The sequence below is a fragment of the Pseudogymnoascus destructans genome, assembly GCF_001641265.1.
Source record: "Pseudogymnoascus destructans isolate 20631-21 unplaced genomic scaffold scaffold_2, whole genome shotgun sequence".
Classification (NCBI taxonomy): domain Eukaryota; kingdom Fungi; phylum Ascomycota; class Leotiomycetes; order Thelebolales; family Thelebolaceae; genus Pseudogymnoascus; species Pseudogymnoascus destructans.
Genome location: NW_020167521.1, coordinates 539424 through 563517, shown reverse-complemented (window position 1 = coordinate 563517; position 24094 = coordinate 539424). Strand labels below are relative to the sequence as shown.

The window sequence follows — 24094 nt, the reverse complement described above, 5'->3', positions numbered from 1 at the left end:
TTTTATATTGCCTAATACGGCTACTCTATTCTATACTACTGGTCTATTCCTAATCCGTACCTAGTAGGGTATGGGTCCCATGCTGCATCATTTCGGAGCAGCTTCTGAAGTGGCCTAGTCCCCCCGGCTTCTCCCCTGACCCTCAGCAAGGATGATAGCCAAACGCCACCGAAGAATCCACCATTTAGTGTGGCGTGAGTGGTGTGAGTGGTGTACACAGACTCTACATGGCATGTTGGATCCTACTAACCAAGGGCCCAGCTGCCTCATTACCAATCCCTTCTCTCGAACACTCTCACTGCACCCTATCTGTATCGCTTCCGGGCATATCCAACAGCCACGATGCATGCGACGCCGAGACTGGCCTTACAAGTTACAGCACGGGCGGTAGGGATGAGAAATTAATCCCAATCGCTACCCTGAAACCGTTCCCCCCGTCCCGTGGCGTCGGTCCTCGGGCCGTTGCAAGTTGAGTTGAACCACCATGTCTTCTCTCACACAGGACAACTTCTCTGCGTCAGACGACAACATGCCGTCGCCAGAGAAGCTTCACGCGTCCCCCGATACTATGCAGAAGAGGAGCAGCAAAAACGTTGTTCTCATCCCGCAGCCAAGCGACGATGAGGATGACCCGCTGGTAAGTGAGATCCAGCTCGCGGACTTCCAATCGTCTGCGCGCGTGAAGCATTGAGAGTGTGTATATTGAACTCGGACACAGAACTGGCCTATACGGAAGAAGATCATTATTTTCGCATGCATCTGCCTCGCCGGCTTCGCGGGCCAGATGTCGCCCAACTCCAACCAGCTCACCTTCGTCCTCCAGATCCCGACATACGGAAAGACGCAGGCCGACCTGCTCAACACCGTCGCCGCCGCGCTCGCTGGCTGGATGGCTGGTCCGTTCTTGTTTACGCCATTTGCCGGCGTCGTCGGCCGCAGTTCAGTCATCCTCTGGAGTCTCGCCAGCACCTTTGCGTGCCAGATCTGGGCAGCGAACATGACGGGCCCAGATGACTTCATCCCGTTCACCATCTCGCGCCTCATCTGTGGCTTGTTCGGCGTCATCCCCGCTATCATGGGGACGGGATACATCATGGACATGTTCTTTCTGCACCAGCGCGGCAAGGCCTTTGCCATCTTCGAGGTGCTGATCATCTTTGCCGTCGTCGGTGGCGGCACTCTTGGTGGGTTTATCGCCGAGTCCAAACCGTGGGAATACGTCTTCTGGTGGACCCTAGGGCCTGTTGGGGGAGCCATTATCCTGGTCTTCCTCTTCGTCGAGGACACTACCTTCAGCCGCGACCCCAGCGTCCCAAGGCGCGCCCCAATGCCTAAGTCCTGGTTCCCTAACCGCGTCGCGACCTTCTTCCCCGGCTCAGCCACCCAGCCTACCGGAAGATTCGCTGAATTCGTATGTCCCCTCCTCAACCCCTCAACTTCCCCCCCCCCGCACCCACTTACAGTCCCTTAGAAACGCCGCGCCATCGTCCCCCTCCAAATCACAATCGCCCCCATCACCCTCGCGGTCGGAACCTTTGTCTTCGTTGCCCTCGGCCTGCCCATCATGCAAGCCTCCACCCTCGCCATCTACCTCATGCCCCCCGTCGTCGCCGGCGGCTACGGCTTCTCCTCGCTCCAGCTCGCCTTCTTCACCATGACGGCCTGGATCGGAATCCTCGGCGCTCAAGCCTACGGGTACTTCTTCAACGACGCCATCCCCCTCTGGGTCGCGCGCCGCCGCGGCGGCGTCTGGCACCCCGAGTACCGCCTCGCCAACGCCGTGCTCCCAGGCCTACTACTCCCCATCGGCCTCGGGATCTACGGCGCGGGTTTACAGCTACACCTCCACATCATGGTTCTTGCGCTCGCGAGCTTCCTGATTTGGTTCGCTGCACTGCTTGTCCTGCCCGTGTGCTACAACTACATTGTGGAGTGCTTCCTGCGCACGCCCGTCGAGGCCAGCGTCGCGCTCAACTCGTACCGCATTGCGTTTGGGCTCATGAGCGTCTTCATCATCACGCAGTGGCAGATGGCGGTGGGCGTCGGCTGGATGTGGGGCATGGGTGCGTTTTTTGTACTGGCGGTGGATGTGCTGATGGTCTTGGTGATCCTGAAGGGGCACTCGGTGAGGAAGCTCACGGTGCATATTAGTGAGACAATTGCGGCGACCGAGGATGGTGAGAGGATTATGGAGAAGGAAGATGGTGGTCCGTGGAGCGCTGTTGGGTCTGTAGACGTAGCGACATTATAAAAATTGCTTAGAAGAAGGATCTACGAATGGTCCACGTGAAAGACTATAGTATATACACTGGCTTTAGTATATACTATTTAACCTCCGTTGCAAATAAAGCCAAAGTCTTCATACATAAATAATGCAGCTCGACGCAATACTACTCTATACCCCTCATACTCGCACCTCACCAAGAATATATGCTGATAAGTGCACCCCTTTATTACGCTGTATATATGCAAGCCCCATGCCTCTTACTTATGTAGCCATACCTGCCATACCTGCTACCAAGCTACAGAGCTGCAACTCCGCAGCAAGGCCGCAGGGCACACTACACACCAGACTCGCAGTGGCTCATAACATCAGACCAACCGGTCCCGCATATACCCCCTTTCGGGAGAACCTCCGAGGCACCGCCCTCTACTAGCAAACCTAACCCCTGTCTCCCATCCATCCACCATCCCATCACACCTCCTCCCCTCTCCTGAGCCCCGCTGCGAACCAAGACAAGCCGCCTGTTAGCTTTAGGTAGCGGAGACGTGGTGAGATTAGACACAAGTTTTGTCAGTGGATCCGGCCAGGGCCCCACTGCGTAGGCTGGCTTGGCAATTCTGGCCGAAGTACCGATTCTCATACGACGCGGTGACTCGAGAATGAGAGTGATGAATTCTGTAGAATAAAGAGTATAATAGCTACCTAATTAACTATATAAATCTATACTAAATGCCTAGTACTCCATGTGCATACCATTTGCAGCATTTACTGCTGCCATACGGGTAGGCATACTGTTAATGAGAGCATCAAGCTCTGCGTGCCCATGTGCTCTAGATAATTATCTTGTAGATAATTATCTAGAGCACATGGGCACGCATGGTCGTAGGACATGTGCTCTAGATAATTATCTTGTAGATAATTCTTCATAATATGCCATACCCGTTCAATCGGGTTGAGATCCGGTGAGTACGGGGGCCATTCAATAGGGTAAATGCCACGGCTTCTCAACCTTAATCGTAGCACCCGCTCGGTGACCTGGAGCTCCATCTTACATTAATGTAAGGCCTGGATACATACGTAGCCAGCCGTGAATCAGAGGGATAGTATGAGCCATATAGGTAAAATCTTCCCAAATTCCTTCTCCTAGAAGAGCGTAGGACCCTTCCCGAGAGCATCTAAGAAACAGCCCTAGAACATCCAACCTCTAGAGATATATAAGTAAATACCATAGTAAATAGGGGGTTTTCTCACTTCCTCCATTGTACTCTGTCTACAACACACGTATCATCCCACGTTTCCCCTGCTTTCTGGGTTACCCACGTATGAATATGACGCCCACCCGTCACCCACGTCTCGTCGGTCTAAAGGATTCTGTCCTAGTCATTCCGTATCTAGCTTCTATGGGTAATGGCCCACTTAAGTCACTTTCGTCAATTTATCTCTGAAATAATTGGCTTTTGCATAGCAATCCCTAGATCTTTTTAGTATTTATAGTAGTAGATAGATGGGAATACTCACTTCTATTATACTCTCTTACTAAGAGAGCCAGGTTAAGCCGCGAGCATGGAATTTCTAGAAGCTCTATAACCTTCGTATATGGCACATGCCTATTCTGACAAGGAGAGCTTATAAACTCAATAACCTCGTCAACTTGATTGTTAGATAGGATAAGTAGCCTACCCGACCTCTTTTTTGGAGTTAGAGGCCTATGGCAGGCATGCCGCTCTGTACAGCCTAGGTTCTCTGCTATTTGCTAGAACTCCTAATTTAGAGTTAGAGAGTGGACAGAGCACTAGAGCCGCTCATCGCAAGTAAGGTGATGCATTGTAGTTATAGAAGAGTATGAATTTCCTACATACAAAATACTATAGGAAGAATTTCAATGCAGCCTACACGTACCCATGTCCTAATACTTGCCTTACCCCCTACCATCTCTGGATCCACTAACAAAACTTTTAAACAACACCTCTATATAGAACCCGTTCTCGCCAGTCCGACCCTTATTATACATACCTATGTGAGGCATGGGGCTACTGATTTTAATCCTGATTTTAATCAGGTACAAGGCCCCTTGAAGCATGCCACATGGCTGGGTTGAGCCAATCTCCATATAAGTTAAGTTATGTAAAATTGCTAGTATTCTTGCTAAATGGCTTATAGGGGACGAATGTCATGGTTCACCAAGGCATAGGGCGCCAGTTGGGTATTATGAATTAAACTCAATCTAGAGAAGAAAGGAAAGAGAAGAGGAGCACTCTAGCAGTGGCTCAATCTATATACAGCTATGTTGTTGTGGAGTGAATTCTCTTTAGCGAGACTAGTTCTGAGAATTCACTCCACAACTGAAAACTTCGCTCCAACCCCGGAAAGCTCCCCACACCCCTGAACCCCCACTCGAGCTGCAAGGCGCACTTGATATTGTAACAACGAAGGCCTATACTGGTCTTAGGGCCAATCCTACCACCAAGTACCACTCTACGTACACCTAAGCTTTGAACCTCCTTTTTTTTTCACATGACACTACAGTATTATCTCGTTAAGTCAATGTAATTGGTCATGTATAAATATATCAATTATAGTAATATTGAGTTAGAAAGTGATCTGAAGTAGACCTAAAGTAGCCCCCTAGCTAAACCATCCATCTATCTAACGTGCCTTAAACTAAGTCATTAGCCTGTTTGGCTACTAATTGCCTCTCTACATGCTCTAAAGAGCGCAAAAATGATACTAGATCCATGATGCCACTATTCTCAGATTCTAAGAACTTAATCAGAACTTAGAGGGCTTGTACAGTGTTCTTTGTAGTGAGCATAGGACGCTAGGGCTCCTCATCATCATCATCTTAAGCATTAGAAACCTGTATATATATAGAGCCATCACCTCCTGTAGAATTGTGTCCTCATCTAAGCCTCCCTCTACCTCTTATATTCCCTCTACCTCTTGTATTCCCTCCTCTACTAGATTCAAAAAGTTTGAAAGGTCTATAGCGTCTAATATATAACCAGCTTGTTGTCCTTGAGTATATAAGTCATTTAGAACAGGAAGTGGGTGTATAGGAAGCTGTATTAGACATAAAAGAATCGTGTTTTTTCAAAAGCAATTGTAAATAGTTGTATTTGTAACATCATGATGCCATGATCGAATAAGCTAGCGAATTGCAAAGTGTATTGTTATTGTTTTGATTAGATCTAGGTTGTTGCTAAAAGATTTAAGCATGAACTCGAGCCATTGCTAACGATAATAGCTTTTTAAAGAGGCTATAATACCTTGATTAAGAGGTTGATAGCAACTGGTCGCATTTGGAGGAAGCTAGATAAGTCATATGTTTAGAGGAGGAGGCGTCGATTCTACTGTAGCAATATAGGCTGAGAAGTTATCTATTATAAGCAGTATAGAACATGGCGTACTAATATGAGTATAGAAAGCATTTAGCTAATCTACCATAACAAATTGATTCATGTAAGCCTTCTTATTCCACCTCTAAACCCTACCTATTGCCCCTATATTAACGTATAGTAAAGCTTAAAGCTTTTTAGCCTTTCTAATAAACCAAAGAGGAAGTCAATCAATCTGTTCTAGTAGCATTAACACAAATGGCTACTAATATGCGTGCTTTGTCCTTCTTCTGTCCTAGAATTAATCGTGTTATAAAGCCCTTTAAAGGGCTCATCCTCTAGTAAAGCCTAGTCTTATCTATGTTATAAATATTGTCCTCTAAAAACTCCCCTATAATAGTTTGTATAGCCTTCATTTGTTCTTCTATAGTGACACTAATAGATCTAGCTTTGCTATATAGAGTTCGATATAATATATTATGCTGTTGTCGAAACTTTACGATCCATCCGTAGCTAAATTCTAGCATAGGTAGTCTACGGTATTATAGTAGCTGATTCTAGATAATCTTCGCCTTTGATTATAAGATTTCTATAGTTGTAATGCCGCTACGCTCTTTAATAAGCCTTTGCTAGTGGTAAAGAGCAGCTTCTAATTCAGGCTAGGCAATAGCGTAGCGACGCTAAGCTTTAGAGCTGTTTGTTTCCAGAGTATTAGGAGTATCATCAAGGTCTGAAAATCGAGAGCTAAGGGATTCTAAGACTGTAGATTGGCTTAAGTCAATGATTGTATTGCTTAAGGAACCACTGTATAGTGGCCTTTTGTGTAGGTTTCGGATGGTGAGATCGATGCTAGGTTCGGAGGGCTTTTCGCTGTTCGAGAGTCATAGAATAGAGCTTTTTCGAAGGCATTTTGAAGGTATTCTAAAAGTAGTCTAGTAATTAGTTTAAGTCCATAATCGGAAAAGGGACTTAATATTGTGTGTATTGTGATTTGTATGACGAATGGAAGGATCCCAAGAAAGTTATCGAGTTATCTAGAAAACCGACTAATCGTGTATCGACTTAACGAGATAATACTGTATGACAGCTGCGGAGACGTTACACGTAGTCTTGTGTACCATAGTGCACTATTGTTTTGAAAGTGGACCTTGATGGCAACTTGGCATCAAAGGATGCCAAAACACAATACTTGGGAGATACCTGTGAGAACGAAACCGACGCCATGCTACAAAACGGTACCGAGATGGCATCAAATGACACTAACGGCGATGCACCTTCGCAAATCGCCGTCCCCTCCTGGATCAACGGCATCGAGGAGACCGGCCCCTCAACCTTCGACGTAATAAGCCCCTACACCAACACCACCTTCTGGACCAGCACCTCCGCCACCCCCTCCGACGCCCTGCGCGCCGTCGACGCCGCATCTGCCGCCTTCCCCGCCTGGTCAGCGACTAAGCCCACCGCGCGGCGCGACATCCTCCTCCGCGCAGCCGACCTCCTCGAGGAGCGCACCGAGGCCAATGCCGAAATCATGCGGACGGAGATGGGTGCCGACGTGGGCGCCTCGCAGTTCTTCGTCGTGCCCCTCGCTATCAAGATGCTCCGCGACGTCGCAGGTCGCATTACCTCCGTCTGCGGCAGCGTGCCCACTGTGGAAGAGGAGGGCCAGAGCGCCATCGGTATAAGGAGCCCATGGGTGTCATCCTCGGGATAGTTCCTTGGTTAGTTAGATCCCCGCTTCCTTTCCCGCGTTTGACGCCCCCCAACACCGCTGCTCGCTATCGATCCTATGCTTTCCCCCCCGTCTCCAGGAACGCGCCCTACGTCTTTGGCATCCGCTCCGCCGCCACCGCCCTCGCCGGCGGTAACACCACAGTGCTGAAATCGTCCCACCTCTCCCCGCGCTGCTACTGGGCCATTGGATGCGCATTCGCCGATGCGGGCCTCCCTGCCGGCTGCCTGAACATCGTCTCCTGCCGCCCTGCCGACGCGCCCGCTGTCGTCAACGCTATGATTGCGCATCCTGCTGTACGCAAGATCAACTTCACAGGCAGCATCTCGGTCGGGCGTCGCATCGCAAAGGAAGCGGGGATGCAGCTAAAGCCCTGCCTGATGGAGCTAGGCGGGAAGAACAGCGCCATTGTATGCGAAGATGCTAACCTCGACATCGCCGTGCAATCCGTCATCGCAGGGGCCTTCTTAAACGTAACAACCCCCGCCTCCCGGTTAACTAATCAAGTGAAACTATTGCTAACCACCACCACTTACAGTCCGGTCAAATCTGCATGTCCACCGACCGCATAATCCTCCACTCCGCCATCGCCCCCGCGTTCCTCGCAGCCCTCAAATCAGCGCTCTCCTCCGCCCCGCCATCTGACGCCCCCACCCTCGTCTCCGCGGCCTCAAAAGCACGCGTCCAAGCCCTTGTCACGTCCTCCCTCGCCGCCGGCGCGCACCTCATCCACGGCTCCGTCGACGCCGCCGAATCGGACGAAAAGGCATCGAGCATACGCCTCGCACCTGTCGTCGTCGGCGGCGCAGGTGACGAGGATCCCCTCTGGCTAGAGGAATTGTTCGCGTCGCTCGCGGCGTGCAGAGTGGTGTCGTCTGACGAGGAGGCGGTGGAGGTCGCGAACAGTGGGGGCTATGGGCTTTCGGCTGCTGTGTTCACTGAGGACTTGAGGAGGGGGTTTAAGCTTGCGAAGAAGCTGGAATCGGGGTGAGTATTGTCCTTGGGGAGGTGTGAGTGAGTGGGTGGGTGTATACTGTGCATATTAATAGCATGACGGTGCATGATGAGCCGGTGTTGCCGCATGGGGGCGTGAGGAATAGCGGATGGGGCAGGTTCAATGCGGCGCAGGGGCTGGAGGAGTTTCTGCTTACCAAGACTGTGACGTGGAAGGATTAGGGGTGTGCATAACGCGCAGCGTTAGCTGGGGCTGGCTGTAGCTGGCCTGAGGATGTAGGAGTGATGTGTATGGACAAGACTTAGAGGTGTAGGCCTATGCTTTATAAAATAAAGCATATGCCTACACCTCTAAGTCTTCAAAACATCGCGGATATAAAACCAACCCTGAATCTGTTCGTCTCTACTTAAAAGAAGATGTTTCAAAACTAGCCACAATTAGTTCACTGTCCTAGTAAAATAAAATTGATGTATAGTACAGAGACTCTTTGGCGTAGGTCATATTCTCCGCCTACAGATAAATGAGGGATCTGTTGATATTTCTGTGCCAAGAGTTGTCGGGTATTTTGAAGGATCTATAAAGTCGTCAGACGACATCTACTTGTAAAGGGCTAGTGTTGTTTTAAGAAAACAGGACTTACCTCAACATAGCTCTGATTCGGGTTCTCTAGTCGCCACAGCACTAGCACGGCAGGCGGGCGCTTCCTTAACAGACTCGATGATCCGACCACACGTTAACGAACCTGTTGCAGCCCCCGCAATGCTTGTATCGGCCGACGTCTGATTATCAGCGCATCCACTAAACATCCAAATATCCTTCCCCTCATTCTTTCAATCCTCGACAAAGGTTTCCTCGCCCAGGCCATTCTAGTTGGTGGGACCTCCACCACCTTGATGGTGCAGAGAAGCAAAGAAAGATTGTGCTCCTCCAAAGAGGGCCTGGGCACCTTGGATCTTTTTAGCACAGGAGATTAAAAGCCGATGCAGCAAGGCTAATACCCTGCTTTACGTTGTCGACGAAGTTAACCTGTCCTGCCGAATTCGGTCGATAGACAAAGGGAAGTTCGATCGCAGAACCACTATGGCAACAGTCAAAAAGAACTGTTAGACGAGCCCGGGGGTTCATCGGTGACACAATGGACGCATATGCTGTGTTTTGCCGCCAGTGAACAGACTGGGGAAGCTCACGCCCTTGCCAGCTGCGCGGATCGAGTCGAGGATGACAGCCTTCTGCGCCTGGACCTCGGGGTGATGAGTGTCCTTGCCATGGAGGGAGGCGAGCACACTTTCGCCCTCCTCGTATCTCTCACGGCTGAGAAGCCATCTAGGAGATTCTGGAAGGAACACTATGACAACAGAGAGGAAGAGACCAAATACAATCTGGAAAGCGATGGGCCATCTCTAGTGAACACTCTCGTTATCGGAGAACTGAGAACCGTAGTTGATCCAATAAGCAATGATAGTTCCGAACGCGATCGTAGCGCCCCTCGATACAGATCAAGAGACCACGGTTCGATGATTGGAGCATTCGGCCTGATATGTGGGAATAGTTGATGTGTTGATGCCGTTCCGACACCGGTAATCGTTCGTCCAACCATGAATTGCAGAAAGGGCATATGTCCAGTAAACGAGGCCACCTAGATGATGACCCCGAGAATCATAACCCATCCACCTGTGATACAGGCTCGGCTACGGCCAAGCCACTCGCCGAAAATGAGAATGAAGATAGCGCCAAGAAGGCAGCCGATCTCGTAAATTCCAGTCGTGATGCCTTGTACCGTAGAATTATCTTTTGTCGTTAGGAAATAAACGTTGAAGACCGGTCCGTAATGATCCCACCCATTACACCTTGGTCGAATTTGAAAAGCAGAAATCCATTTGTCGCAACGACGGAGATTGCAATGTTGAGTTTTCGGCCAGAAAGTCCCATGTATGTTTTCATGTGCTTTTTAGTGACAGGCTCAGTAGACTCGTCGCCTGCTGTTGTCGGCGTTGGGTTGTGGGCTCATTGTCGGCCCTGAGACCCTTCTCGCCGCTGTTGTCAGCATAGCATTTGCATTGCCATCGTACCTCTCTATGGCGTCTGTGTTTGACTTTCCGCTCATGAACCCCATTTTGATGTCTAGTGTTTAATGATTATTTCTATTATGGAATATGTGAAATTTTTTGAGAAATGTGTGGCAAGGCGCCACATTTTCTGTCCACAAAAATGACATCAGAATGGAAGTAGTGTTGTTCCTGATTGTACGTATCACTCAAGATCTCCGAAACAACCCAATCAACTGTCTTGTGAAAGTATCTAATCAATCAGGTGTAATAATCTGCAACTATTGTGACGGCGGGGTTTTTACAGGATGCGAAAAGGGAAAAGGGACGAGGTTCGACGGCTGAGCACTGTCACGACAGGGATAGTGGTTAAAGCGACAGGAATGGCGACGGGAGACGGCAAGGCTGCTAACGGCGCAGTAATTTTGAAAGGCAGTGTTGGACTGCCGCTGGGATAAGCATTGAAAAAACCGTTGGACCCATCCGAGATCGTTTAGGGCTGGTTTTTGGATCGTGAGAGTCTCCCATTGAGAATTAATTATGGGTCTGGCGTCGTCGCGCATCGCCGGTGAGGGAGATCGCGGCAGATCTACTACACCCAAGCATCTCGGCAGATTTATTGGCGATTCAATGAATCAGCCGTAAAGTTATAGTGCACTGCGGCTTTCGCCTTATATTGTAGTATACATAATGGGTTATTATACTACCTGATGGGCTGAGATATATTATGGGATGCGGGATGCGGCATGCGGGATGCGATGCGGGATGCGGCATGCGGCATGCGGCGAGGAGATGTGGGAGGAAGTTGAGGGAGCGGGATGCTAGTTCGTGGTTAGTTGACCATACGTTGAAAGTGTGGTAACGACGCAAGATATGACCACTAAGGATGAAGTTACAGAATGTCACTATCACCACTATTGCCCATGGGGACCCCCATGCTAATGATTCAGTCATACGGAGTAGAGCCTAATTATCGCCACTCGCAACGCCTAATCCTATGACGGCTATCAAGTGTCAGTCCCCTTATCATATCTCGCGCTAGTCTAACGACTGCCAACTCCTAGAGTGCTCCTAACTAGCTGTCCGTAGTTAGTAAGGATTGATAAGGGGTTAGGCCTCCCTTGGGATCGGCTTAGGAGTAACCAGAAATGGAGCACAGATATCCGAAGCATATACTAAGAACAGGCCATAGGACCAGCACCGCCGACAAGTCGCTCAAGACCCTCATGGAAACAGTCAAGCCTAACATCGCAACTGAGGCACTTCTGGGGACATCGTCATAACAACCGCTTTAACCCTAGTGCATCCTCGACCTTGCCACGATCCTCATCGAACGACGTTTTGCCTAGTCGCGCGCAGCATTAAGAAAGTAAAAAACCACCAGACGCCAAGGAAGGCACTGCCCCGGCGATAAACGAGTTCTACTCCTGTTACCTTTCCCTCCTTTGCCTCTCCATCAATGAGCACTCTGTCGCCATCCTTCTCGCCTGCGGTACTAGCGACATCGTTAAGAGTCTCGTATAGATGAGAGTCCATGGCGACAGATGCGGAATAACTGCGTGAGGGAGGCATCACTTTACGTCCTGCTCTAGAGAGGTACATATTGGCGCATCAGTGTTGGTGGCTGTGGATGGATGCATAGCCAGGGTCGTGGCTGAGTCGTTGCAAGGTGTACATGTAATTCTTACAAACAATGAAGTTCAGAAAGTGGCACCATGGCGAGTGGAATGGTCGTTATTCCTTATGACGCAGTCTAAACACGCCGAGCGAGGGTAAGGGGTTCGCTCGATCTGCCTCATAGCGTCCACATAATTAATTAGCTACACCGAGACAGATATTGGCCATTTCAGCTTTACCTATCATAATCTATCCCTCGATATTGATGCTAATCTTCCGGATTTTTAGACTCAGTTGATCCCCCATATTCTGTGAGAGTTGGCAGTCAACCTCCTTTTCCCTTTTCAAAATCTGCTCCGGAGTGTACAGCTTGGTCATAGATACCTTGAGATGGCCCTCTAATTGTTCTAAGAATTTACCTTTTGCTTGCTTAAACGTAGCATCCAAACCTATCAATATGGTGTTCAGCTTGCCTCCATGCTCCTGAGCCCATGAAGAAATCTTGTCTTGGGGCCTGACATAGGAAGTGCGAAATTGCAAAATTTCTAAGTCTGAAAACCCAAACCCCATGGGGCGTGAAATGCTACTGCCAAAAGACCGTAAACCAGGCCTAATCGTGCGATCACATCGGGCTCATTGCAGTCGATAGATGAGTCGCTATCATCATCAGATTGAAACGCCAATTCAATTCAATTCCTATAAACCCCCCTGCCACTTAACCGTCGCCCCCTTTATCCCCCCTTCACCCCTTAACTCCCCTACTACACCGATTTCCCAATCCCAATCCCCTTCGCTCCCTTCCTACTTACTCGCTCCTTGTCTCTCCCCTTGATATGCCCCTGAGTGTGCCTCTAAATAACCCTCCACCATTCCTGTTTTGTCTTCGTCAACAATCCGATATCAAACATTATAATACCCATACCATGACTGGTACCAAATGTGCTCTGCCGCACCCCCCCCCCAATACCATGGTCTAGACTATTGCAATGATACTCAACATCCGACATGTACCAACCGCAATGCCTACAACGAAACGCTTCTTTTATCGCCTCTTTGATGGAGGCTCAACCGACAAGTCGTCAGAGTGTCACTTTCATTTCCATGCATCCCATTCCACGACACTTCCATATACATCATCCACTTCATCACCGCCGTCGTCGTTCCCATTATTGTGTAGACCGCTTCGCGCCCCGCTCTATCTGCAGCCAACGCCCGCAGATAGCTGGATGCAGGACCCTCTAGGGCAAGTCTTTTCACCCAAGCCATACGGTGCTGTGCACAGCTTCAAGATTGGAACCCAAGATAGCTCTTTTTGACACTCCGACTCGGCTTTCACACTTTTCCGCGCCTGCCGTTCAAACTGTCTCAGCTCTAGTTTTTTATCTTCGCATACAGCTCTCTTCCTCGTGCAAATCAACCTCCGGTTCTCTTCGTTCACCAAAAAACATTTCATCTTCAACTGAATCTTCGCTTCTCTCAACTAATTCCCGTCATCCTGCACTGCCTGGCACTGTCGCATGAACTATGCCATGTCTAATTGTATCGGAATATATACCCTTCTCAACCCCCTTGTTTTCACCCACCCCGCCACCCTCCGTGTCTCACCATCATATTGGCGTTCCCTCGCAGGCCGTAAAATAAATATCTATCCTTTGAAATACCAAGTAACTCTAAGTTATCTCGTATTATTATTAACAATTTTTTAATTTGTTTTTGCTTTAAAAATATGTTCCGACCCAATCGTGAACTGAGCTGGTTCATGAACTGGCCGGTCTAACCACGATTTTTCTAGTTCACGGTTGGGCCGGCCCGCTCATGAATTGGACGACTTTGGGTTGGGCTGACTTTGGGTTGGGCTGAGTTTACGGTTGGGCCGGCCAACCCAAAGTCAGCCCAACCCAAAGTCAGCCTAATAAGTACGGAGGTGTTGTTCATAAGTTTTGTGAGTGGGTCATGAGATGACCGGGGGTTGGGCATGGGTTGGAGCATGGGTACGCGTAGGCTTGTTTGTACCTTTTTAACGCGTCAAAATTCCTACTATTGTATTTTATATGTAGGAAATTCATACTCTTTCAATAACTACAATGCCTCATCTTACTCGCGATGAGCGGCTTCGTTGCGCACTACTACGCTCCCTAGATTGGGAGTTCCAAAAAATTGCAGCCTATATTGGCTGCACGGAACGGCAGGCTTGGTATGCTTGCCAGGGCCCTCCAACTCTGAAGAAGCGTTCGGGTAGGCCACTTATCCTATCCGATGAGCAAGTTCAAGAGGTTATTGAGTTTATAGCCTCATCTCGCACGAATAGGCGTATGCCATATACAAATATAATACGCATTCTTAATATTCCATGCTCACGGCTTGTCCTAACCCGCGCTCTGTCTGTGAGAGGCTATAATCGACGTAAGTATCCCTCTCTACTTTACTACTATATAGACTAATAATTATTAAGGGATTGCTATGCGGAAGCCTATTATCTCAGAGACAAATCGACAAAAGCGACTTTCATGGGCTATTGAACATAAGGATTGGGTACGGAATGATTGGAATAGGATACTTTGGACTGACGAGACGTGGGTAACGGGAGGCCGCCATACTCGTACATGGGTTACTCGAAAAGCAGGGGAAATGTGGGATGATACATGTGTTGTAGATAGAGTACAACGGAGAAGGTAAGAGACTCCTATTTACTATAGGATTTACTAACAATCCCTAGAGGTTGGATGTTCTGGGGCTGCTTCTCAGGTGGTCTTGGAAAGGGTCCTATACTATTTTGGGAGAAGGAATATGGGAAAATAGGAGCTGAGTCCTATATGGCTCATACTGTCCCTCTAATCCACGGCTGGCTACGCCTATACCCAGGCCTTACATTGATGCAAGATGGAGCTCCAGGTCATAGAGCAGGTGCAACATATGAAGAGTTGAGATCCCGTGGTATTTGCCCTATAGAATGGCCCCCGTATTCACCAGATCTCAACCCAATTGAACGGGTGTGGCATATTATGAAGAATTATCTACAAGATAATCATCCAGAACATATGTCCTACGACCAGCTCCGTGTAGCTGTTAAGGAAGCATGGGAGCAAGTTGGAGAAGCTGAGCTTAATGCTCTCCTTAATAGTATGCCTACACGTATGGCAGCAGTAATTGCTGCAAATGGTATGCACACAGAGTACTAGGCTTATAGTATAGTTTTATATAGGGGTTTAGGTATCTACTCTACTCATTATTCTACAGAATTGATTGCTCTCACACTCAAGTGTTCGTGACGCGTGAGAATCGGTACTTTGGCCAGAATTGCCAAACCAGCCTACGCAGGGGGCCCTAGCCCGACCCACTCACAAAACTTATGAACAACACCTCCGTAGTGTAGATTGTTTATAGCTTACAGCTTGTTACGGTTGTTATGGTTGTTACGGGTGCAGCCTTAGCCACCAAGGCTACAACCGCTAAGCGGACAACTGTATATTACGAGGAATAGCCTCACCTTCCTTCCTTCTTCTTCTTCTTCTCTCTTTAGATTCAATCTAGCTTATTATTCTCCGGACTGGCTTCTTGACCTCCGTGACCATCGTAACATAAGATTGAATCTCACCTTTCTTTTGCTCTCTGAGCCTGAACCTTGATACTGAAATTTGAATTCCCTTCTTTGGAAACCCTACAACCATATCCTAAAGTTGATTCCAGAACACCACAGAACACACCAGAAATACCAGAACACCACAGACTTCATAGATCAGACCTTTCACAATGCTCCCTCAACAAGGAATATAGCTGTGAGGGAAGTGCACTCCTCTCGAGTGGCTCCTACAGTCAACAAACTGCGCAATAGGGCCTTTGGCGATACGAGTCTGATCTACTGAATACGAAAACTGAAAGAATAGCAAAGCTGCTATGGCACACACAGCCAAAGAAAAAGCCAAGATGGCTGACCGAAACCCAGAAGACTATGACTCTATAAATGAGAAAACAACCTTGGCAGATGAGTCTGAGAAGAGAGATGAACTTCAAGATGACTTCCTCGAAGCCCAAGAAGATTTCAAGAGGATGGGCAAAACAGCTCAAGAAAGACACCAGTCTATACTATCAAACGGCCACCAGATGAGGAATTGGAATGTCAACACCTACACTGAATTCCAAAAGCTGTCACCTAGCAGCCAAGAGTACGCCTGGCCAATGTTGAAAGCCATTATGAAGTACTACCTCATCGTCGGTCAAGCTTCTGATGCTATTCTACAGCTCCAAGAAGAAATTCAAGACAAGGATGAAAAGATTACTGAACTGCAAGGCATTCAAAAATATCTTGAGAATACAGCTCCTATTTGCAATGCAGCACCTCGCCAGTCTGCTCGCATTCCGGATCCTCCTATTCTTACGGATGGGATTGAACCAGCTTTTGAAGACTGGGTTGTGAAGATCCGACTCAAGCTGGAAGCCAACATCGACCACTTCCCAAATGACAAGATGCAGATGAGTTATCTCCAAAGCAGACTAAGAGGACTCGCAGTTCGCCATGTGAACCCAAGGCTTCGCATTACCTCACCAAACATGCTTCAGTCAGCAGAAGAAATCCTCCAACTCCTCGAGAAAGTGTTTAGCGACCCTGATAGGAGACACACTGCACAAACTGAGTATCACAAGTTATACCAAGGCAAGAATACCTTCACAACATTCTGGGCTGAATTCCAGAGACTCACTGCAGAGCTGGACTACTCAGAAGAGACCTTGCTTGACGATCTCTGATTTAAAATCAACCAAGGTGTTACGACGGAACAAGAAGGCTGGCCAACTACAGGACAGGAAGGAGGGAGGTCGCATGAGACCGGCCCTGGTACCTGGAGGGGCAGCGGGGAATAGTAGTTCCGAAAGTATCACGTGACGGACTCGCAGGATGATGAGAAGAGTCCTAAGAGTCCAGGACTCCGAGGACTCGAGTGAGTTCCCAGGAGTCCACTAGGCACGTGATGGACTCGCAGGATGATGAGAAGAGTCCTAAGAGTCCAGGACTCTGAGGACTCGAGTGAGTTCCCAAGAGTCCACTAGGCACGACGCCACTATATAAGTAAATAGTATTTCCTTAGATAGGAGCTTCGTGCTCAACTCAATACAGTATTTGTTATATACTAGTAACGTGTTACTTGAAGCCTTTGTGTCTGATCCCCTGCCTCCTCTGATAAGTAAACCTTTACGCAAGAGAACCTCTGTGTCTTCTATCGTTTAGAAGTCAGCGTTACACTTTGAGCACCACTTCTACGAGGTACCGGCTTACACACAAAGCAACATGTCTGTCGTCAGTTCGAAGGGGAAAACCCCCACCACGCCAACTTCGTCTCAGAGGTCTAAGCCTGAGAATGAAGAGATGCCCGATGCACCCACCGTCAACGAACTCAAGGAAACTCTACGCGTCAAGTTGCCCGACACTTACTCCGGCAACCGAAAGGAACTTGAGGTGTTTTTGCTACAGGTCGAACTGTACCAGCACTTCAATGATGAGAAGTTTCCCACCCAGGAGAGCTATGCCCTGTGGACTGCGTCCTACCTTAGGGGGGAAGCCCTGCGATGGATCGAACCATTCCTCAAGGACTATTTCAAATATGAAAGTACCAATGGAAGCATGACAACTACGCAGACTATGTTTGGCAGCTGGAATGGATTCTGTAAGGAAATCCGACGCATGTTCGGAGACATCGATGAGATTAAGACCGCAGAAGACCATCTGTTTGCACTTAAGCAGACTGGCAGCGCCCTCACATACTCCACAGAATTCCAGAGATACGGCAATCAGACAGGATGGGACGCCAGCGCACTCATCAGCCACTACCGACGTGGGCTGAAGAGCCATATACGTATGGAACTTGCCCGTTTGGAACAACAACCAACGGACATGGTAGCGCTAATCGAACATACGGTCCGAATCGACAATCGACTATACGAATTCCAGAAGGAACGTCGGACCTATGACAAGCCCAAGAAAAGTTACCCCTACCGGGGAAACGAGGGCAGATGACGGGATCAACACCCGCGAGACAACCGTTGGGCGGACCCAATGGAACTCGATGCCACGTTCAAACCTGGACGACCCCGTGACCCTAAGAAAGACAGACAATTCAAGGAACGACTCTGTTTTAACTGCGACAAGCCAGGCCACATGGCCCGAGACTGCAGACAGCCAAAGAAAGGGAACGGTGGACGCAAAGTCGGCAAACAACTCAATGCCACCTGGACAGGACAGTTGAACGCAACGTTTGTGAGCAAACAGGACTGGGGAATAAACGGCGAAAGCACCCCAGAAGACGAGAGCTCAGATGAAGGGTCGGAGGCGGAATCGTTCACCGTCTCGGAACAGGAGACCTTCGATGAACTCGCACCTACGGAACCAATGAGTCCACGGTGCAAGAACGTAGTAAGACGCATGGCAAAACACGCCCACGCGAAGATTAGGGCCGAACGAGACAAGCCCAATGGCCAGAGGAGAATCCCCACGCTTAAGGGCATCTACGGGAACCTGTTACAGGGACTTCCATTAGAGTGCAAGGTGGACGACTGCAAGGATGACCTCTGGAGATACTACGACCAACTAACGAATACCCGCAGGCTGCTTGGCACGTCCCAAGACGTAGCTAAGTTGGAAGCCCAAGAAGCGGAAGAACTGGAGAAGGATGTCGAGCATATGGCTAAACTGAAGTATATGAAAAGCGTCGAACTTTACTACCAGGACCGCAGGAGAGCCCTGAAGAAGTACGACGAGAAAGCCAGAGATATGCTCCGACGGGAAAATGCGAGACCCACTCCACGCATCGAAAGGAGAGCCATGGAGCAACTAGACACGTTCTCCACGCCTCCGAGGGAAGATAGTGCATGGGTGAGAGGACAGCGGGAACTATCAACGACAGACGCAACAGAGACTGATCATCCCTGGCACGCGTATGTCTACTGGGAGTATTGCAGCGAAGATGACTGCAAGCTCCACTGGAAAAAGAAACACCAGAATCAGTTGTTTCCCCGATCCTCGCCCAGGATACACTTCAGAGACGCAGAGCAAGTTCACGCCCTCAGGCGAAGCCAGTCTGAAGGAGACTTGCCTATCAAAAGCGAACAGGTATACGAAAGATATCCACACCTGCTGAACGACGCAGCAGAGACAGGGAGACGATCTCCCCAAGGACCACCATTGGAAGCGGATGAATACTATCCTTCCTCGGACGAGTCAAAAAACTAGGAGTCCTCGACGGTAGGCCACCGGCGAGCGACATGAAGAGGCCTAGTACAGACCAGCTATGCGCCACGACGGGCAGCATGCAACTATATGTGGTCGCTAAGATACAACAGCGACACCTCCGAGCAATGATTGACTCAGGAGCGACGGGCAACTTTATGACAAAGAAAGTAGCAGACACGCAAGGCTTCAAAACAACAATGAAAGCCGAACCATACCCATTAATGGTCGTAGATGGAGAGCCCATCTCGACTAATGAAGGAATGGTGACCCACGAAACGGTCCCATTGGAAATGGTCATGCTACACGGGCACAAGGAAACGATTCAGTTTGACATCGTGCACATGGACAACCATGCGTGCATCCTTGGTATGCCATGGCTCAAGAAACACAACCCCCAGATCGACTGGTGGAACGAGAAAGTTGTGATGAGCCAGTGCGCGTGTGAACAACGGACGGACACGCGACAACGGGAGAAACCCTCCCAGGGCCGGAAGGAGTTATGTGCAACCTCCGAGCTCGATGACCTAGCCCAGGCATCCTCACCGATGAGTATACCGGTGGAGTACAAGGAATACGAGCAATTATTCCAGGAAGGCCCTAAGAATGAGGCGCTTCCTAAGCACCAACCATGGGATCACGAGATACCTTTGGAAAAAGACAAGAGTCCACCGTTCGGACCAATATATCAGCTATCGGAAAAGGAGCTGAAGGTACTTAAGGAGTACATCGATGATAACCTAGCGAAAGGATTCATCAGACCATCCACATCACCAGCAGGAAGTCCGGTGCTTTTCGTACCAAAGAAAGACGGCTCCCTACGGTTATGTGTGGACTATCGAGCGTTGAACAACATCACAATCAAGGACAGGTATGCCCTGCCGTTAATCAACGAACTACACGATAGATTTCAAGGAGCAAAGATCTTCAGTAAGCTAGATCTGCGAGGAGCATACAACCTGATCCGAATCAAGGCTGGGGAAGAGTGGAAAACAGCATTCCGCACCCGCTATGGCCTATTCGAGTATCAAGTCATGCCCTTTGGGCTAACAAACGCACCCGCATCTATGCAACGACTGATGAATGATGCTTTGCACGAATACTTAGACATCTTTACCATTGTCTACTTAGACGATGTCCTGGTGTATTCAGCAACCAAGGAGGAGCATGTCAAGCATGTCAAACTCGTCCTGAAGAAACTAAAGGAGTACAGCTTACTCCTCAAACCAGAGAAGTGCGAGTTCCATAAAAACCAAGTCGAATTCTTGGGTTACATTATTGGAACGCACGGCATCAAGATGGACCAAGCAAAAGTAACGGCAGTGTTGGAATGGCCAACACCGACCACGGTCAAGGAAGTGCAAGCCTTCCTAGGCTTCGCCAACTTCTACCGAAGATTCATCTCGGGAGATTCCAAGGTAGCTCAACCACTCACGGAGCTTACCAGAAAGGATCTCGAATTCAAATGGACGGACAAGGCAGAGGCTGCTTTCCAGGAACTTAAGACGAAGTTCACGGAAGCACCTATCCTTGCTACATTTGACCCTGCAAAGAAGATCATCCTCGAAACGGACTCTTCTGACTTCGCAATTGGAGCATGTCTGAATCAACCAGACGAGAACGGTAAGTTCAAACCAATCGCGTACTACTCTAGGAAACTGTCACCCGCGGAACTTAATTACGACATCCACGACAAGGAGCTACTGGCTATTGTCGTTGCCTTTGAGCAGTGGCGAGTATATCTTGAGGGATCCACCTACCCTGTGCAGGTATGGACGGATCACAAGAACCTCATATACTTCACCACGACCAAGGTTTTAAACCGCAGACAAGTCCGCTGGGCAGAAACCCTCGCAGCCTACAACTTCACGATAACCTATCGCAAGGGCTCCGAGAATGCAAGAGCAGACGCTCTCAGCAGACGGACCGACTACACCGGCCCAAAGGAAAAAAGACCTAGAGCAATTCTGAAGAAAACAGATGCAGGAATACAGTACAACGAGTTACTAGCGACGATCTCAGTCATCGAAGATACAGAACTCGAGGAAAGACTCAAGAAAGCTTACGCAACAGACGAATGCGCCAAGCGAGTCTTGTCCAAAGTCGAAGGCGACTTCGCCATCGACGAACAAGGATTGATTCGATACAAAGGCTTAGTGTATGTCCCAAGTCAAATGAGACGCCCGCTGGTGCAAGAACAACACTCGTTACCAGCACACGGTCATCAGGGAGTAACGCGAACCTTCGAACGAATCACTCGACACTACTACTTCCCAGGTATGAGGAAGCAGGTAGAGACAGTGGTAAGAGAGTGCGACATTTGCAGCAAGTCAAAATCCAATAGGCACCTGCCATACGGACAACTCAAGTCGACACCAGTACCAAAAGGAGCGTGGAAATCAATAGCTTTGGACTTCATCGTCAAGCTTCCACCCTCCAAGGACCCGTTAACAGGAATAGAATATGACTCTATCCTCGTCATCACGGAAAGACTCACGAAATATGGGAAGTTTATACCATATCTAGAAGCTAGCGACGCCGAGGCGCTCGCATATACCTTCATTCGAGTCATATTAGCCGATCATGGGATGCCAGAAGAAATCATCTCAGATAGAGACAAGCTCTTTACTTCGAAATTCTGGAAATCATTGATGGCGCTACTGGGAACAAATCATAAGCTGTCAACAGCTTTTCATCCCCAGACAGACGGCCAAACAGAAAGATTAAATCAGACCCTTGAACAGTACCTGCGAAGCTATGTCAATCATCAACAGGATAACTGGGTTCAGATCTTACCCATCGCACAGTTTGCATATAACAGCGCGATGACAGAAGCAACGAAAGTCTCACCGTTCTTTGCCAATTATGGCTACCAGCCAGAAGCATATAGGCAACCAAGACCGGATGAATCACGAGCTGAACAAGCCCTGATCGTGGTGGAACAACTGAAATCGTTCCACGAACAACTTGCGATGGACATCCAATTCTTAAATGAACGATCCGCCGCATACGCAAACAAGAAGCGCAGTATGGAACCTGCCTTCAAGGAGGGGGATAAAGTATACCTACTCCGGAAACATATCAAAACGAAACGACCAAGCACAAAGTTGGACTTCAAGAAATTGGGACCATTCAAAATATTGAACAAAGTCAGCTCAGTTAATTACAGACTGCAGCTACCCAGGAAGTCTAGACTACACCCGGTATTTCATGTCTCACTACTGGAACCAGCAAGAGGAAATACCCCAATTGCGACCGACACTGAACTCCAACCCGAGAATGAGATAATCGAATATGAGGTCGAAGCGATCCTAGACAGAAGGTTAGTAGGACGTCGAGAAGAGTTTTTGATAAAATGGGAAAATTACGAACCTACGGATAATTCGTGGGAACCAACAAGGAACATCAGCAAAGAACTGCTGGAGGAATATCGACGCCGCCATCCGCCAGCCATTGATCCCAAGATGCAGGGGAATAGGCCAGTGGATCGGAGGAAGCGGGGGTCCCGGTCACAGACGAGGAGGCAGCGCTAACTGCCTGTTCCTCGGCCTCAACAGCGTCACGCTTCTCAGCAGCCACACGTTCGGCCTCCTCTGCCGCATCAAGCTCGTCGAGGGTTTTCAAACCTCGCCGGAGCATATCTTTACCACGGGTTCGGATGAGGCGTTTCTGCTTCCGCAGACGAAGTAACTTCGAAAGGGTTTCTTCCTCTTCGCGATCCAGGCGATCCTCCTCCCGTTCGAGCTTCACCCAGTCGGGATGCTCAGGACCCATACAGTCACACTTTTCTTTCAAGTTGCGACGAACACACTCGGCGCACCGCCGTGAATCATTTGGAGACGACACGCAAGTAATGTTTCGCCTCACGCAGTTCGAGCAAGAATCCATTTTGGGTAGTTCGTATCCGTGGTTCTTTATTCGACGGACAAGATCGTTGCGTTCCTGGAGTTTGCGGGCAGTGTCAGTAGGCATGTTGCATGTTGAAGGACTCGCTGAGGAGCAGCAGAGTCCCGGGGACATGGACGTACTTATAGGATTCGAGACGAATGCCCAGGGGAAGGGAGCGAGTGTTACGACGGAACAAGAAGGCTGGCCAACTACAGGACAGGAAGGAGGGAGGTCGCATGAGACCGGCCCTGGTACCTGGAGGGGCAGCGGGGAATAGTAGTTCCGAAAGTATCACGTGACGGACTCGCAGGATGATGAGAAGAGTCCTAAGAGTCCAGGACTCCGAGGACTCGAGTGAGTTCCCAGGAGTCCACTAGGCACGTGATGGACTCGCAGGATGATGAGAAGAGTCCTAAGAGTCCAGGACTCTGAGGACTCGAGTGAGTTCCCAAGAGTCCACTAGGCACGACGCCACTATATAAGTAAATAGTATTTCCTTAGATAGGAGCTTCGTGCTCAACTCAATACAGTATTTGTTATATACTAGTAACGTGTTACTTGAAGCCTTTGTGTCTGATCCCCTGCCTCCTCTGATAAGTAAACCTTTACGCAAGAGAACCTCTGTGTCTTCTATCGTTTAGAAGTCAGCGTTACACAAGGCATGCAGAAAGCCCTTGTTGCAGAAGTGGGAGCTACCACCCTACATGAATTTGCGAAGAAATGCATGCTTGTGGACCAAAACCTACAGAGAATTCAAGAAAAGGAGAAGAGAATGAAGCCAACACCATTCGCCTACCAGAAGCAGAGTGGCCAGAGCCCTACTGCTAGTACTGCTGTTGAAATAGTGGCACCACAGAAGAAGCTCTACCGCTCTCCCCACCAAGATCCTGAGAAAGAATCGCTCATGAAGCTTGGCAAATGCTTCCATTGCCACGAAAGCGGCCATCATGCTCATGACTGCCCTCAGAAACAGAAAGGCAGACTCAATGAGATCTCTGATATGGATCCTACCCAGTATGAGTCGGGAAAAGAATAGCCTCTAGAAAAGATGTCGCTAGAGGTTCTACAGCAAGAATTGCCTC

At 49.0% G+C, this 24094-nt stretch overlaps 6 protein-coding genes across 6 annotated transcripts; 5 read left to right on the top strand and 1 right to left on the bottom strand.

The window, feature by feature from the left end:
• Positions 1-38: 38 nt before the first annotated feature.
• VC83_00817 (uncharacterized protein) lies at positions 39-2786 on the top strand. Its single transcript, XM_024464504.1, has 3 exons — positions 39-637; positions 719-1411; positions 1472-2786. Exons 1-3 carry the CDS (start codon positions 485-487, stop codon positions 2249-2251), a joined length of 1626 nt encoding a protein of 541 aa, XP_024327922.1. The 5' UTR covers positions 39-484; the 3' UTR covers positions 2252-2786.
• Positions 2787-6340: 3554 nt separating this feature from the next.
• On the top strand, positions 6341-7487 carry VC83_00816 (uncharacterized protein). The gene has a single exon (XM_024464503.1). It carries the CDS (start codon positions 6782-6784, stop codon positions 7271-7273), a length of 492 nt encoding a protein of 163 aa, XP_024327921.1. The 5' UTR covers positions 6341-6781; the 3' UTR covers positions 7274-7487.
• On the top strand, positions 7488-8677 carry VC83_00815 (uncharacterized protein). Its single transcript, XM_024464502.1, has 2 exons — positions 7488-7764; positions 7830-8677. Exons 1-2 carry the CDS (start codon positions 7570-7572, stop codon positions 8280-8282), a joined length of 648 nt encoding a protein of 215 aa, XP_024327958.1. The 5' UTR covers positions 7488-7569; the 3' UTR covers positions 8283-8677.
• Positions 8678-9288: 611 nt separating this feature from the next.
• On the top strand, positions 9289-10147 carry VC83_00814 (uncharacterized protein). The gene has a single exon (XM_024464501.1). It carries the CDS (start codon positions 9392-9394, stop codon positions 9797-9799), a length of 408 nt encoding a protein of 135 aa, XP_024327957.1. The 5' UTR covers positions 9289-9391; the 3' UTR covers positions 9800-10147.
• An 869-nt stretch (positions 10148-11016) lies between these two features.
• On the bottom strand, positions 11017-11827 carry VC83_00813 (uncharacterized protein; the record flags this gene model as incomplete). The annotated part of the gene is made up of 2 exons (XM_024464500.1): positions 11017-11112; positions 11726-11827. The coding sequence occupies 2 exons, from the start codon at positions 11825-11827 to the stop codon at positions 11017-11019; spliced, it is 198 nt and encodes a 65-aa protein (XP_024327956.1).
• Positions 11828-12894: 1067 nt separating this feature from the next.
• VC83_00812 (uncharacterized protein) lies at positions 12895-13642 on the top strand (the record flags this gene model as incomplete). The annotated part of the gene is made up of 1 exon (XM_024464499.1): positions 12895-13642. One exon carries the CDS (start codon positions 12895-12897, stop codon positions 13222-13224), a length of 330 nt encoding a protein of 109 aa, XP_024327918.1. The 3' UTR covers positions 13225-13642.
• Between the last annotated feature and the right edge of the window lie 10452 nt (positions 13643-24094).